This window comes from Tinamus guttatus, unplaced genomic scaffold, assembly GCF_059628265.1.
Source record: "Tinamus guttatus ecotype Peru unplaced genomic scaffold, ASM5962826v1 Tinamus_guttatus_pri_ptg000028l, whole genome shotgun sequence".
Taxonomy (NCBI): Eukaryota; Metazoa; Chordata; class Aves; order Tinamiformes; family Tinamidae; genus Tinamus; species Tinamus guttatus.
The window spans coordinates 2913197-2929331 of NW_028288562.1; the positions used below are offsets into that span (position 1 = coordinate 2913197).

The window sequence follows — 16135 nt, forward strand, 5'->3', positions numbered from 1 at the left end:
GACACTTGGTATGCTTTTCCCAGGCCAGCAAATGGCCACCCTCGAGAACATACCTGCACTTTCATGCTGCAGTGAAGAGCACTTCCCGGACTGTCATGATGGACTGAGAAGCTCTGGCAGAGTTTGCTGGTCACCCTGCTTTAATGCTGCAATCAAATGCTAGTTGATAATTTTGTCCTAGTTACAGAAAAAACATGCTGTCCAGTCACAAGCAGTACAAGCTCTCTTCCTTTTCTAAGGTGTGTGTGTGCGCATGAGTAATCCATTTAATTTCACTGGTGACTATGCAAGAAAAGCTGTGTTTTAAGTCATAACACACTTCCTTCATATTGCAATAATGTTTTGTCAGCAAAATAATTCCAAGGCTTCTTTGGACCCTATCTGAATGTCTCCAGAAGTCCCAATTTATGTGACCTTCTCTTATCCTTTCAAGCCTGTGGAGATGAGGCACGTGTAAGAAATACTCAAAAACAAGCAAACCAGCAAATGTTAAAATGACCAAAGATTCACAAGTTTAACTATGTGCATGAACATGCATGCAATACCTCAGTTGTAAATGGGTAACTCTTAACAGAACTGCTTTACACGTGTATTTTGGGAGAATCCATTTAATAAATGGTTGGTATACTTGTACTGTTTTTTGTTTTCATTAAAGAAATAAAAACAGCTGTGCTTTTGTGCCACAGGCAATCTAGTTTCTGTACAAAAGCCATCACACTCTTGCATAGCCTTGCAAAGTAAATCTGCAGTCCATGCTTTCAACACATGAAACTTTTCAACGGTTATTTAAAAAGCAAAGGAGGCAGCACACACTGAGTATATAAAGTCACAACTAGTTCGTTGCCAAACCTTTACAGACCAGCAACCGAAGCAGGACTACAATGAGAGGCACACCTTACATGTACACGTATTTCTAGCATCCTCTTGCTTGCAGCTAGAGATGAACAGTTATCATGATTTGGTCTTACACTCCCCCAGCAGTTGTGTGAGAGCTGCTCCGTTCAGCTTAGATTCAGTGCATGTTTGTTCACAATCCAAAACACAGATCTCAGCTGCCCACTTCATCCCTACAGAAGGAAGCCAGGGAATAGGCTTGCAGATGGTAATAAAAATACATTACTTAGGGGGGGAAAAAGCACCAGAGTCAGTTTAAAAAAATTAGAATACAGTTTCCAGTCAAGACTGAAACATCTTCCTTTAAAGCGAAAAATAGTTGGTAGAAAAAGCAATTAATACAATGTTCCGATACATACATATACTAAAACTGAAGAATAAGATTTTCAAATAACCAGTATTCTGGAGCTGTATTGTTTTGAGACTGCAGGGTAAGTTTTGCCAAGAGTATAATAGATAATAAAGTGTAATTGAACCACATTAACAAAACAAGGACTGTGTTCTAACCAAGCCACAAATTCACACATGTGCAGATACTCATCCCACTCAAACTCAAGCAGAGTACTGCTTTAACTGCACATTCATACTTCATCTAGCAACCCCAACAAGATGATCACAAGGGTATAAAACAGTCAGTACGGCTAATATAACAAAGGCATTTCAGTTGCTCATGATTGTCTGTTGAGACTCTCAAGAAACATCAAAAATTTGTCTTTTCTTTGAGCGGTCACACACATGGTGCAACAGGCACTACTGGTACAGGATTTGAGGTCATATGAATCTTATTGTACGCTGCTTTTAAGACACACGAGCATGGAAATGGCCAAGGTTGCACACAAAGCAAGAACTAATACTACTTCAGGTTTTTAAGTATATTCACATATACAACGAAACTTAAAAAAAAAAATAAATAGCTTCCTTGGTAAACAAAATAACTTTTTCTATTATATATAGACACATATTTTTCCCCCAAAAAAAGCCACTAAGACCAATGCTTCAGAGTAAAAATAACATTTATCTTTACCCGTACTGTCCAGCAGGTCAGGGCCAGCAATGTAGCTACTAAGCATTGACACAATTCAGTATCATGAGGGCAGCAGATGGTATTCAGGGTTTAACTACTTTGTGTCCCAATTTTACCCATGAATAGAATGTCTCTTTCCCCATCTCATTCTGAAGCCTTAGTTGCTGTCCAAGTCACTGTCTCCATGTTCTTTTTCAGATGGAGTATGTTTGGATGAATCATTGGCTTCTCCCAAAGGAATGGCCCCTTTCCGCTGTGGCAAGACACTGAAAAAGGCTTCCTTCCAGTCCCTCTTCTCCAGGTATGCAAGGATGATCTCAAAAACTGCAACATCAAGAAAGACCATCAGCTCTTCGCCCAGGAGACAACTGAATTGGCAACAGGAACACATACACCTCCAGAATAAAAGCTACAGGCAGAAGCAGACCAGACCATTCTGCTACTACTGCTGTCTAAAGCCAAGCCCCGAGTCTTTATTTGTTAAACAGGCTCTCTCCTCTCCTGGTTGCTTCAGTCTCCTTTTCTGACGCTGCTCTAGTTTGAGCTCATTTCTCTTTGGTTCAAGTGGGCCTCCCTAGTATTCCAGGTCTCTCAGATGCCTTTTAGACCAGCTTTTTGATGTTTGACAGTAATACTGCTCTGGGTGCACTTTAACAATAACTTTGATTTTTCCCCAGTTGCAATATATGAACAGCCCAAAGTCTTCCCTGAAGTTTACTTTCATTTCCATCTGATAAAATCTGAACTTATGACATAAAAAAAAAAAAAATACTATTGAATTTCCCGTTGCTTCCTTCATACTAATTAGCATGTCATCCTGACTCCTCCTGTTTCAGCTCAAAACTTCCTCTGACTGACAATACATCCAAACTATATTATATGCAAATTTCACAAGCATTTTCCTATTTTTATAAATCTCAGTTGTCCAAAATCTTAAAAATGATTTTGAGGAGCACCAAAGCTCTTAACACGACTGACTTCTGCAGATGTAGTAAAGGTGGAAGGATGCCCCTGGCTGATGAGTAAACCAGATTAGTGTGAAAAATCTGGGACACAGAGGAGGTTGCTCAAGCTTGAGACTACAAGAATAGTGCTAACAGGGCTGGAGAATGCCGACTTCAAAGAATGCACCCAGTGCAAACCTTTTCAATGGCAAGCAAGAGCATATGAGAAAGGATGAAAGGAGCTATGGGGGAAAAACCCTTATGGGAAGCCAGGCAAGAATACAGAAAGGGAGGTGGTGTGTGCATCTCACTCACTGAGAGTCAAATTACAGAAGAGGGTCACGTTTACCAGAGGTTCCCCGGATGCAGGTTTACTGGACAGCCTGCTGCTGTCTATGACAATGATTTACAAGAGCTGCCCATTTTACTAGGTTATTTGCCTTAGGAGTACAGTGAAGTTAGTTCTCTCCCAGAGAGAAGATTTATGCCACTGGAAGCTACTGCAGAAAGTCTAAGTGGCAAAACTCGTAGTTTAAGGAAGAGTATAGTGAGTAGGATTCTCTCTCCCTTTAGGAGCTTCCTTTATCTGAATAGCGGAAAGTGAACTGATGAAAATAGAACAGACTGGGCAGGACAAGAGAGATATCTGCAACGCACTACAATAGCAATAAAAATATTAAGAAAGGACAGAAAAAGGTAATGGAAACAGTTACTAGCTTTCACCACACACTGAAATAGAGCAATATGGCCAAATAAGACACATTACAGACTATTACTCTTATGACACAAATCTGAGCTGAAGGAAAGGGAAAAAAATCCAACTCTCAAGTAAACTTGTAAATTTGTTTTTAAACAAACATATAATGCTTCATATGGATCTCAAATTCAGACCAAATTAAAAATAAAACAACAAAAACACTTATGAAAGCCTGCTAGTTTGTATAACAAAATATAATACATTTCAAAACATTTTCAGAGTTCAGGCACTGAACTATGAAGACTTGTTCCCAAGGCAAATTTCATATTTAAGGACGCTGCCTATCTCCCACCACCAGAGGGCACCACTTAAAGTGCTTCAGAGACTGACAAGGCACTTAAGAAAGAATCTCTTCTATGGGACTTTCCAAATTCACACCTCTCAAAAATAGTCCCACAGGAACCCAGTAGGTCTCTGTCTTGTCTGCCGAGCCGCATATTGCGCTTTGCAAGATTTACATTCCAGACTGAGCGAGGGAGCACAAATGCCAAAATAACCACATTACCGTAGAGGAGGTGAGAAATTATACAGTGTTACACAAAGTAGCAAGGTGGATTCGTTTGCAGCAAATTTCAAAAATCTTAGTAGAAATGTCCTTCACTCCTACATAAGACTTTATACATTAAAAAAAAAAATGTTGAGAGACCACTTAGATCTACTTACCTTATCCATGTTAAGTACTATCTCCCTGAAAACAGTCCTTTTTGATTCAGGTTCTATGCGACTCAGGTTACAAGATACACCAGAGCCTTAATGGTAGCCGCCACAATTAATTTAATTGAGCTAGCACTGCAACCTTTGCATCCCCCCCCCCCCCTTTTTTTTTTTTTTTTTTTTTTTTTCATTTTCCTGACAGAAAACCTTAAGCAAAATATTGCTGCAGTACAAACTATCTAGAATAAACAACCGAAACTATGTAGAGTGCAGACTTCGGGGTAAAGCCAGCAAAATGCTGCCAATAGAGGTCAGTATAAGATTATTGCAGAAAAGCACTAATGGAGCTTCAACTTTTATAACTTTTGATGAATACATAAAATATGTATAAAAACATCTAAAGATCCAGTCCTGGAAACTTGAAAAATGCTACAAAGGCTGCGGTGATTTTTAATTCTAGTGCCATGCTAATAAAATGGCCTCGAATACATGTTCCCTGCTACACTTAAATACTCTTTATCTTACAAGTGCACACCTCAGCCACTGATGGCACCTTAAGAACATAAAGTTACTGTCAGGACAGGTGTTCAATTGCAAAACAAACCTGAAACATAAGGCAGGATAAGATAAAAGAACCTGAAGACTCGAAGACTTGCATACTATCAAAGAAATTCCTATGAGGTTCTGAGCATGTAATTTTGTTTAATGACCCTGAAAGATAATAAATAGTATAAGAAAAAACCGAAAAGCATGCATGTGTTTTGAGAAATAGGTTAAGTATAACTGCACATGAAGAAACCAAGTAGAAATGCAGTAATAAAAGCTCAGCATGGGATAGCTTCCAGATGTTATTTATTTACCCATTTAAGCCAGTTAACAGGGCCAGGATGGCAAGAAAGGCAAAATTACTCATGGGAGAGGTCAACTGATTGGGGTTTGCACCTTTAAGTGACTGAGACACTTCCACAGCTATCTTTATCCATATACTCTGATGTTTAAATATTTTTCTAACTACTTTATTCCAGAAGGAACAGGATTAAAAAAAGGCTCAAATATTAAATGAAGGTACCTGCCCTGTAATGTACATTCTGAGGGTACCATGTTTACTACTGCAGGTATATTCTATAATACTGTTGTTCAGTGAGGTAAGACTTACCATGATTGACCGCTAGCACTTTTCGACTGTTCATTTTCACAAAGTTTCCAAGAGGGAGTTGTGCATGACCAACTCCTAGCTCTACTGCTTTTCTGTAAGTAATTCCCTGTTGGAAAGACAAAATAAAAAAAAAAACCAATTTGACTCAGAATCACCATTTTGAATCAGCCTAAACAGTTTATCAGAAGTATTGTTTTCTGCCACAGTCTTGATTCCATCACCATGCTTTTGCTTTAAAGATTTTTTTTGAGGGGGAGAATACAGTTTTTGCTTTTTTAAAAAAAAATTTTTATTTTATAACCTAGAAACTCCTGTGCCCAGACCGAATAGAGTGCTTTGAGAAGTAAATGCTTCATACTTTAATAACTATCTATCTGCTTTTACTCCCTTCCAGCCTTCAACTGTGGGCTAACTGTTGCAGTATCATTTGGTAAGGCATACGATTCATCCCTTTTAATTTAGCACACCTTGAAATATTGAGTAGGTTACTAGAACTTATGCAGGAGTGTCTTTAGAGTCCAGCAGTAACAGCGCTTTTATTTCCCAGCAGCATTCTCTATGGCACCCCCAAGCCCACACAGCATGTTCCCACATCTAGGTATGGAACCAGATCCCTGAGGCATGTGTGTCACTTAGCCAAGTCCTTCAGAGGGGCAAACTTTTTTTTTTTTTTTTTTTTAAAAAAAAAAGGACATTCAAGACTCAAGCATTGTTGTTGTTCTATATTTGGGCACATACAAGCATAGACCCAATTGCATGCTGAGAAACCAAAGCCTTCTGTCTGAAAATATGGCCCTTGGTAAGTTGAGCAGTGTTACTAATTCCATTCCAATATTTAAAATGAAAAGATAAAACACTGAAAAGCCTCCGCATGTCTGTGCCCTGGAACACAAGCCATTGCTACCACCACAAACTTGTGTGTTTCTTCCCATTTTTTTTTGAATTATGTCTTCTTTTTGAAAGTTTTGTTATTTTTATTAGTTTACACATGCACAACACTAATGTCAAACATGATTACTTCCGCCACTCCCTCCCTGCCCCTCCAAAAAAGAGGCTGTAAAGAACTGCAGCCTGCGTTTACCTTGTGATGATTGTGATCCACCAGGCCTCCTATCACATAGGCTTTCATCTCATCAAGCTCACTAAGCACATCTGGGGAATCTGAGGTAAGATATACTAGGTCTTCCTTCTTTATTAGCTCACTGTAGTGCTCTGTTCTAACTTGGATATCCTCCAAAACACAAGGTAGTTAAAAGAAGTTACATTCAATAGATGAATTGTTGGACAAACCATATGTTTTTCAGATCTGAGATGGAACCAGCAAATATAAAGCTAAGTATACACAGTTCATTCTACGCCCCTCATTCTATTTTTTCCCCTCCACAGCGTAACTCTCTACATAAACAACCCACAGTCCCTATAAAGGATCTCCAAAGATTCATCTGGAAACTTCCTGAAAGCCCAGAAGGGCTGCAGAAAACCTTAAGTTCTTGTGATGCTTTTCAGAAATTACCAAATGTTCTCTAGCAATCCTAACCATTTTCAAATCCTCCTTTCTAAAAAGGAAACTACAAGTGCATGCTTAGTTAACATTACTTGTTTGATGAGAGGTATGTGCTATGCTTCTGAAAAGCAGTCATCACACAAAACCTGCTACAATGAAGTGCTCAGTGGCAAAGCAATGGAAATAAAAAGCACAAGAGAGAACAGGACTTCAGAGTAGTACTTTTTCCAAGAGCAGCACCATTGAGAGAGGCAACTGCTGCAACAGCTTGAATAATTCCCTTGCCCAGGCTATCAGACAATGGTATCTATTCAATTAAAGCATATGTGTAGAGTTGCAAAACCAAAAACCAGATTCAAGCCAAGCAGTCTCTAGCATAGTCAAATTAAGTAATTGAAGAGCATAAAGAGCCACACTTCTTTCTAACACAGTATTGTTCTGATGTCTTGGGGAAAAAATAAATTTAAGAAGTACAGGTCCTTCACAAACAAGCTGGTTAACAACCTTCCCTTTCCCTTTATACAAAAATAGAGTCAATTATTCACCTTCCAGTTCACCCAACCTTTGTCATTTTCATTCATGTTGTTCTTCAACTGTCCTCCGTGGCTGGTCAAGTAAAACTTAGGAAAAAAAACAAACAGAAAACGCATAATATTTAAATGTTACGATGCCAGTTATCCTCCCTTCTGTGAAAGCCTTTTTACCCCCTTAGCTGATAGCAAACACTCTTAAGTTATTATTTACTTAGCAGAAATCATAAATAGATTATATTTATATAACTAGCGACACATTTAGGAGACAAGCGTACACATATGTAGCCCCTCTTTTGTTGTTGTATGTGTCATAGATAAAACTTAGTATAGAGGTATTTTAGTAGCATGACTGCATATGATACGATGTTCTTCATCTGCATGTACATGCTTGCTCATATGTATACTGATTTGCATGATACATGGATTAAAAAAATCAGAAATACTATTTGTTTTAATATGACACTTTTAAATAAACAGTTTGTCTGCCTACTACAGTTGTGACCAGTTTGGGTCACTGCTACCCTTCTCATCTGCTTTGCACATGGGACATGGTTTGACATGAGTTTGCGTAAGCATACCTGCACAGGATGGAATGCTTTGCGGTTTTCTGCATAACATCTCTGAATTTGCTTGTGAAGCTTCTTAACATCCTGTATACAACATAATTTGTTTTTACATAGTCCTTCAGACAGACCACCATAAAATGCTTTACCATGAGCCAGTCAGAAGCTGAAGAGAAAAAAAGGAAGCTTTTAACTGGCAAAAGTGACTACTCAGAGACAGAAAAAGCACACGTGCTCAGTCTCAAAGGAAAGAGAGCCTCTGTGAGGGGATTACTCCAGCATGGATACAGGCACATCTTCCACACACACACAAAAATTTAGACACTTTTATGCATGTACTTGATTTGCATTATTCTGGAAAAATGAAACAAAAAAGAGATTTAATTATACGTAATAATATACTCAAAATTCATCTACAGAATCAAGCAGATTTTTTCACTCTGCAACTACACTCAAGTCTTTCATCCAAAATAAAGACTTGAGACTATACAGTATGAAGTTAAAAAAAAAACTAAAAAGCACAACTAACCTAAAAAACAATCACACACAATGTAAGTAATTTATTGTCTGGTTCCAGCATTTTGACCCGAAAATTTAAACAGGTAACTAGTACCATATAAAATGCAACAAACACATTTGTTAGTCAGGATCCCTGATGTAAGGTACCTTTAGTCTCAGTATTTCACAAAGAGGGTCTTCTTATAACTGATTCTCATTTTAAAATAAAATGGGATATTTTGTTTTACAAAAGCTGCAGCTTAGCAGGAAATGCCCAGGCAGTATCCCCAAAATGTACCAAGGGGCTGCTCTGACCTTTTATGTGGTGGTGCTGAGGAGCCTCCCAAAAGCTACGGTCAGTAACCCTCAGCTGCTTTAGTGATACATGTTTTGCATTACACACAGCAGTCAGCTAAGATGAGCTTTGCAAGGCTTCATTTTAGCAGTCTTACAGGGCAGCAGTAGAATAGCTCAAGGTAGCAGGCTGGGGAAAGGTCTACCTCAGACACTGCAGGCTGCTCTCTTACAGGAGATAGCATATTAACATCTTCCTGTTTTAATGTTAAAAGCTCAGCATCCTTATAGTGCTTAAAAAAAAAAAAAAAAAAAAAAAAAAAAAAAAAAAAGAGAGAGAGACTCATTTCCACAGATCATCATTAACAGTGCTGGGAGTTTGAGACCCCCTTCAAAGGAGAAACTAACTAAGTATAGTAATTACAACCCCCCTGGCAGAATCACTTTGAGGCAGAACTGGGTGCAAGTTCAAGGTGAGCATGAGAGACAAACCATTTCTCTGTTTCTGTCTCTGGAATCAAACCAACTTACCACAGATGCAAGAAGGCAAACAAGATTTTTGGCAAGCTTACACAAAGGTATATCCCAAGCCCTGAAAAATTCTGCAGTTAAAGTTCTAGGAGTCACCACATTCTGAAACATGCTAACTATCCACTGCTCCAAAATAGTTTTTCTCTCAAACCACATATGAATTCAACACCTGTATCTGATGGGTAAATTTCTTTTACCTTTAGCACCATCAAGTCATCAAAGCTGCAGTCCACAATGAGGCGAAGCGTACTCGGAACCACTTCCTTGCGCATACGCTTCCTGTCGTTCCCTTCATTATTGGAGTCCAGTTTTGACTGACGCTCTAGCTTTCTCTTCTGGCGCTTTTCTTTTCGTCTCTGCCTGATAAAAAAATATAAACAGGTACATATATGCTGAGGAAACAGATGAAAATATACTTTTATGATCAAGATAACTGTTCCAAGACCAAGGTGGTTTATACTGCCTTGTCTTATACTATTTCTGGTGCTTGAATTTGTGCTAGGCTAACACCAGCACAAAAGAGGTAGCTCATTTATTTACAAGGTATTGGACACACCTACAAAGACAAGGCATACCTAGACAGACAGAGACCATAAATCCAAGTGGAGTCGCTGGAATCTGTTTCATGGATTTAGCAGTGCTCTGAATCAACTAATGTATCAGGAATAACCAAAACTACTACCAAAAACACAGCAGCAGAACAGCTTCTGTTCCACCAAATGGACAGTTTCCAAGATTTCTGAAGCAAATGTTTGTTTCTCTTCCCCCTCACCTCTCAAAAGGAGCAAATAGCCTAGAATCAAGTTTCAAAGAACACCTAAAAAGCTCTTTGTTAACAGCCACTCACCTAGGAGGGAATATTTTGTGTTAGAATAAATTGAGATCATCCATTTGCAGACACACTTTTTCCTCCAGAAGAATACAAATATGAAAATCCACCACCTACCACAAAACATTTTAGTCGATCACAAACCAACCTTAGCATTTATGGCACAATATTCTACCTGTCAGAAGGAAATTTTTATTCTGATTTCATACAGTTCAACAAATTCGACAGCAATAGGAAAACAGTATACAGCCAATTCAGAAAGGAACTATGCCAGGTTATTTCTCCCTCTGGACAAATATGTTAGAAAAACACAAGCAAGCTGGACTCCTTCCTGGTATCCTCTTCGAGAGGCGGCACATGTCTAGCATAATCTTACCTTTGCAGTTTCTTACTAGTCAGATGGAGCAGTCTGTGACTACCACTTTAAACCACGTATGAGAGAAAACTAGCTCAACTGCCTTGGCTTGCTAAAGTAATCTGCATGCAAATTCTGCTAACACAGAGCATTACAGCATTACTGCTACTGGCATTAAATGGTACACAAGATCCTAGGAAAGCCATATTTCGAACCATACCTGCGTAAATCTTTCTGTTCTTCCCACTGTTGCTGCTTCAACAGTTTCTTCCTTTGCTTCTTGGACATGGCTTCAAGACCTTGTGCCTTGTCTGGGCCTGCCTCCTGGTTCTCTACTTGACCATCATTGGGTTTCACCTTTCCTTCCACATCAGGAACCTCTGTGGGCACCGTATTTTCTGTTGGCTCCTCTGGACTCTCTGCTGGCATTTCTGAAGACATGAGCTTTTGGTTGACTTTACTGACTTGTTTCTCAGCGCGTGGTAAATATTTCATTAAAAAAAGCGAACCTTTTTCCCTAAAAATTCTGTAAGAAATAAAACAGTACTTATTAGAAGGTTATTACATGAAGTTCAATTGGAGTAAGTATCACCCTACAGCTACCATAAACCTGAACAAAAGTTATAAACACAAGAGGGGCTTTTATATATGTATATATATATATATAGGGGGCTTTTTTGCATAAGTGTGGTTAGCATCTCCAAAAACACACATTTTTCACAAATACGTAGAAAAGATAACTTGCATTCAAGAACATGCTTAAAATCCAGCCTGCTATTCATCTCTAATTATTCAACAATTTTTAATTACAAAACTTGCTGAAAATGCATGATATTCCAAGCTGAAATATGATGAAAGCCTGTTGGGTTTCTTGCAACAGTCGAAGGCAGCTCAATATGATCCAAAAATGGTACAGAAGGGAACTCTGAAATTATATCTGATACAATGACTTTCAAATAATGAGCCTTACCATTGGGAATCTAAGCGATTTACTGCAGACTTCCCAAAGCAGGTATTTTCAGAACAACGTGAACTTTACCACATACAGAACAGCAAATTAGAGTTTGTTCCTCAAGCTTTCCTACACTGTAACTTTACTATTTAAAAGCATCATTTTTGTTTTCCTCCTACCTCCCACATCACTACATAATAAACTCACACAAATAAATAAACCCAACATTATGGATCAAATACAAGAGAAAACATAGGACTACTCTGCATACACAAGATATTCTCAAGTACACAAAGAAAGAGAAAAAAAATAAAATGCAACTTGTGAAGAAAACTGTGCTAGAGCGCTGTAATTTTAAAAAGACTAAAGCCATTTCAGAAGCAAACAATGTGTGAACAAACTCTGCCTTTTCAAATTTTATTTTTATTGCTTACATTTGAAATAACTGTCTACTGACAATGCAGCTTCAGTTACCAGTAGGCAAAAAGCCTGCATTGAACACAGCAAGCTGGGGGAAGAACAGGCCAAAGTCTTACTCAGCAAAAGTGTTCTTTGCCCAAATTACTTATAACTACTCCCTCTCATTTTCAAAGGTAACTAGTATTTGTCCCCTGTCCTCAGTAAAGATTGACAATGTTCTAAACACACCCCTCCCCGCTCTCCCTAAAGAACGCTGCTTCCACCAAGCTAACACACATTTCCAAATCCCCTTCCTCCCCCTCCCAAAAGAACTCTTGCTTTTTCACTAACTTGAGAGCCATATACCTGGTTTCACTAACATGAGAGCCATATAAATAAATAAATGGCCTCCAAAGAACTAACACGTAATTTCCTGTTTCGGTGTCCTACCCCCACGGCTTTCGGAAACCACCACACTCGCACGTGCCTAAAGGCACACACGGCCCCGCGTGGCGCGGGCGCGTCTACAACCGCCCAAACAGCGCAGCACACTCGCCCTGCAGAAAAGGCTGGCCGCTTTCACACATGCCTGAGCATACATAATATGTATGTAGCATACATATTAAATCGATACAGATCTATACACGTGAACAAACACGCACGCATCTTTGCCTCATGCCCCCTAACTACCTCGCAACCCGATATGAGCGGCCACCTCAGCTCGGCTCGGCTCAGCCCGGCCCGGCCGGGCCGCGACACTGCGCAGGCTGCAGCTGAGCGCTCCCAACACCGCCACGGGAGGGGAACGCCATGTTCCCCTCCCGCTCCGTCCGAGAAACACAATTCCCGCGCCAGGTACCGACCTCTCCTCCAGCTGCCCCAACTACGGCGGCGGCGCGGAACCAACGGACGCGTTGCGACCGCTAACGCACGGCGAGAACGCCGCAAGGGGCGGGGCGCGCGCAGGCGCGCCTAGCGCCGCCGGCCAGGACTTCAAGTCCCAGCGAGCCGCGCGCAGCCGTTAGCGCCAACGGTCGCGCGGGGAGGGAGGAGGGACAGCGCGCGGCTCTCACACGGCCTTTTGACGGCTGCACCCGCCTGCCTCGTGCGGGCGGAAGAATAGAACGACGCCTTAAGGGTCTCGCGCCGGTTCTTCGTATTCTTTAGGTGTGCAGGAAGAAGATACAGCAGTTACGGTGTACTACATCACCTCTCTTTTTCAAACTTCTTTCCAGTTAAAAAAAAAAAGTAACTGTACCAAATACACTTCAAGATCAGCTGTCATATGTGTATGTATACACATATATTCACTTTTTTTTTTGGCCTTTTCAGCACTGCTTGCTATAGGCACTGACTCCATGCCTGGGTAAAAGGCTGCAGCCTCTGAAGAGAAGCTAATGACCCCACTGAGAATAATAGTAATAATAACTGTACTCCCTCTCTTGGGGCTGTGGTGGCTCCACAGGATTAAGAGGAGCGAAAAGTAAGAAAACCTTATTTTTATCCAATGGTTTTGATGACATTAGTGAGTTCACACAGAGGCCAAAAAAGTATTTTTAAATAGTCGCATTCCTCAGGGCAGAATTTGAGTTCCACAGAACCACAAGCAATTCTACATTCATTTTGTCCCTTAAAAGAGGTACGTGCCACTGCATTTCAGTTTTTAAAAGGCCACCATCAATCAGTTCTTTAAAAACCAGTGCCAGTATCCAGCTAACACTGACTTTTTTTTTTTTTCCCCTTTGGACAACTTGTGGAAAGAATGCTGCACAAGCTTTTATTTTGGAGACCAGGATAATAACATGAGAAAAATGTATTTTGGGCAACCTAAATATATAGATAATCTGTTCACCTCTAGTTAATGAGGCTCATGAATCTAGCAAATGTATCAGTGTATGCTATCATAAAATCCTTTTCATGTGCATCAATGTTTATCTCAAGTTTCATTGGTTCCAGATATACACAGTCTTTCACTTTTAGTGCTGGTTTCAAATTTACGACTGCTATATTAAATTCACAAAACTGTATGGGGTCTCTCAATTAAGACACTGACCTTTAACTGCTCTTCATGTTTAATATTTGGTTTAATATGTGATTTCATTTCTGATTCTTGTTTCCTTTGCTCCTTTAAAAATAACTAGATTTGCATTTGCTTTTGCTAGCATCTATTTAAAACCTCACTCGCATTATTTTTAATATCTAGATTTACATACCAGAATGACACAAGTCCACATGCATTACTTTGCCCATAAAGGATCTTCTTTTTCATTTGGTCATTAAAAGGCTGCAGACTAGTTACTGATATAAGTCCCAACAGAAGCTTGTTTTCTCTTCTTAAAATTCACAGTATTCTGATGTGCTGTGAAAGAGCTGCTCAGATGTTCTGATTTACAAATTTGTTTTTCTCACTTGGCAGTTTCTCAACAGGCAATGTTGCTAATCCAGACCCTTATATCCTCGAGCTGCAATACAGAGCAATGCAACATTTTCTGTCTGCTAAAGTCTGCTAAAGTCTGCCCAAGTGCCAAGGGGTGACGAGGCAAAATGAAAACAGTTGGAATCACTTGAAAAGAACTGTCCAATAGGATGGAAATATTTGATATAACCATAATATGACATTTCAAGATGCTTATTCAAGTAATGCGTTTCCCAGAGTATTTTAAAACATTTGCAAAAGCAGCATTGCAGGGCAAGTGGAAGAATAAAGTGGAAAAAGACAGCTGGGGCATTTGCACACAAGCTGGAGGGAGAAGATGGACACAGGTACTTTGGTGGCTATAGCTGAAAGTCTGTGCTGAAAGCCAAAAGCTTCACTCCGTTTTTTTGTGAAAAGCGGACAAAAGCACTACATTAACCTCAGAGGATGTGGGGAAATCTCATTAGTTTTATTAGGTCACATAAAGATATGAGCTTTATTGTTTGGACTCTGGAAACTGTGCAGCAACAGCAATACTTTGACCCTGGAACATATGCCAGCATGGCGTGAGGTGTACATTAAGGTTTGATCTTGCAGCCTCTGAGTGTAATGGACTTTGGTGGGTGCAAAACTCTTTCACTAGCTAACACTGACTTCAAGGATGTTACTGCTGATTTTCTCCTGACATAACTGAGATGAGGTTCAGGACCTCATTTTTTAAGTTAGTTTTAGGAGTAGACTTAGGAGTAAATGTCTTCCTGAAAATACCAAGTGGTCATGATCTACATAACATACATATATATTCATGTGAAAATGTACGTGCTTTATATTTCTCTACACATTTGTGGTAGCTATATCCTTACATGCAATTCTTTTGGTGTCCACAGGAATACAACAGCTGAGGATCTGGCGTCTAATATTCGAGAGTCTGAGAGGCATTTGTAAACTTAATTTGAGAGAAGCACATTTCCTGCCCCCAGTGTGCCCCCAGATTTCAAACCAACATCGACTCCTAGCCGGTGGCAGAAACGTCCTGTTGCTGGCAGTTAAATGCTGAGGCAGCACTGGTTTCCTTGGGATATCTGTAGCTAGCAGGCACCCAAACATACTAAAACTGTAACAAGACAAGTAACGCTCCAGCATGTGGTGGGGAAATTGTTCTGTGACTGGGAGCTACTTTACAGAATACGTTTTTGCAGAAGGGTGGACAAATGTTCTCTTTTTACCTCTCAGAGCAGAAAGAGTTTGGTAACAGCTCACAGGTATCTCTGTATAAATACGAAAGAACCTGTTGGCCCTGGTGCCCGCTCCACGACTCTGGCACACTGGATACGCCAGGCAACACATCGTGGTCCGTCCCCTGCCACATCAGGATCTGCGGGACATGGGTTCACTCGGAGCCCTCCAGCAGTGAAGCTCAGCACTGTTATGGTGTGACACTCGCTCTCAGGGGAAATGAGGAAGCACGTGGGTTAGCTAGAAGGGGCTTATTGAGAGGGATGCAGTACACTGAACCTGAGAAATGAGAAAAATATGGGTAAAAAAGAGAAAAACAATCTGGGGCTGCCTTCCCACAGACCATAGTGCTAGGCTTCTTCCTAGCCCTACTAAGGCAATTAGTCTTCAGCATGGTGGGGGAGAATGGCTAGCTAAATAAATCTTTTCCAACTTTAGCCTCTAATTATGTAATATAGGGGCTGTAAAAGAATTTTCTTGGAAAAATACAATATAGCCATAACTGACACTGTCCCCAAGTCTTTGTAATGCAGTATAATCAATATTTTTCCAGCACTGATAAACAACAGTGCACTGCTTCTAGAAAGACCCTTAAA

General features: G+C 40.0%; 1 protein-coding gene across 1 annotated transcript; it reads right to left on the minus strand.

Annotated features, from left to right (window-relative positions):
• Positions 1–1954: 1954 nt before the first annotated feature.
• On the minus strand, positions 1955–11032 carry TRMT10A (tRNA methyltransferase 10A). The gene is made up of 7 exons (XM_010219421.2): positions 10757–11032; positions 9550–9712; positions 8045–8116; positions 7479–7553; positions 6511–6660; positions 5430–5535; positions 1955–2242 (listed from the first exon to the last, which is right to left on the minus strand). Exons 1-7 carry the CDS (start codon positions 11029–11031, stop codon positions 2076–2078), a joined length of 1008 nt encoding a protein of 335 aa, XP_010217723.2. The 5' UTR covers position 11032; the 3' UTR covers positions 1955–2075.
• Between the last annotated feature and the right edge of the window lie 5103 nt (positions 11033–16135).

Excerpts from the sequence above, each read along its gene's own strand:
- TRMT10A (XM_010219421.2), bottom strand. The coding sequence starts at position 11,031 with ATGAAATATTTACCACGCGCTGAGAAACAAGTCAGTAAAGTCAACCAA. Across the intron at positions 7,554-8,044 it reads AAGCATTCCATCCTGTGCAG|TTTTACTTGACCAGCCACGG; the intron begins GTATGCTTACGC and ends TTTTTTCCTAAG. Across the intron at positions 5,536-6,510 it reads TGGATCACAATCATCACAAG|GGAATTACTTACAGAAAAGC; the intron begins GTAAACGCAGGC and ends TCTTTCCAACAG.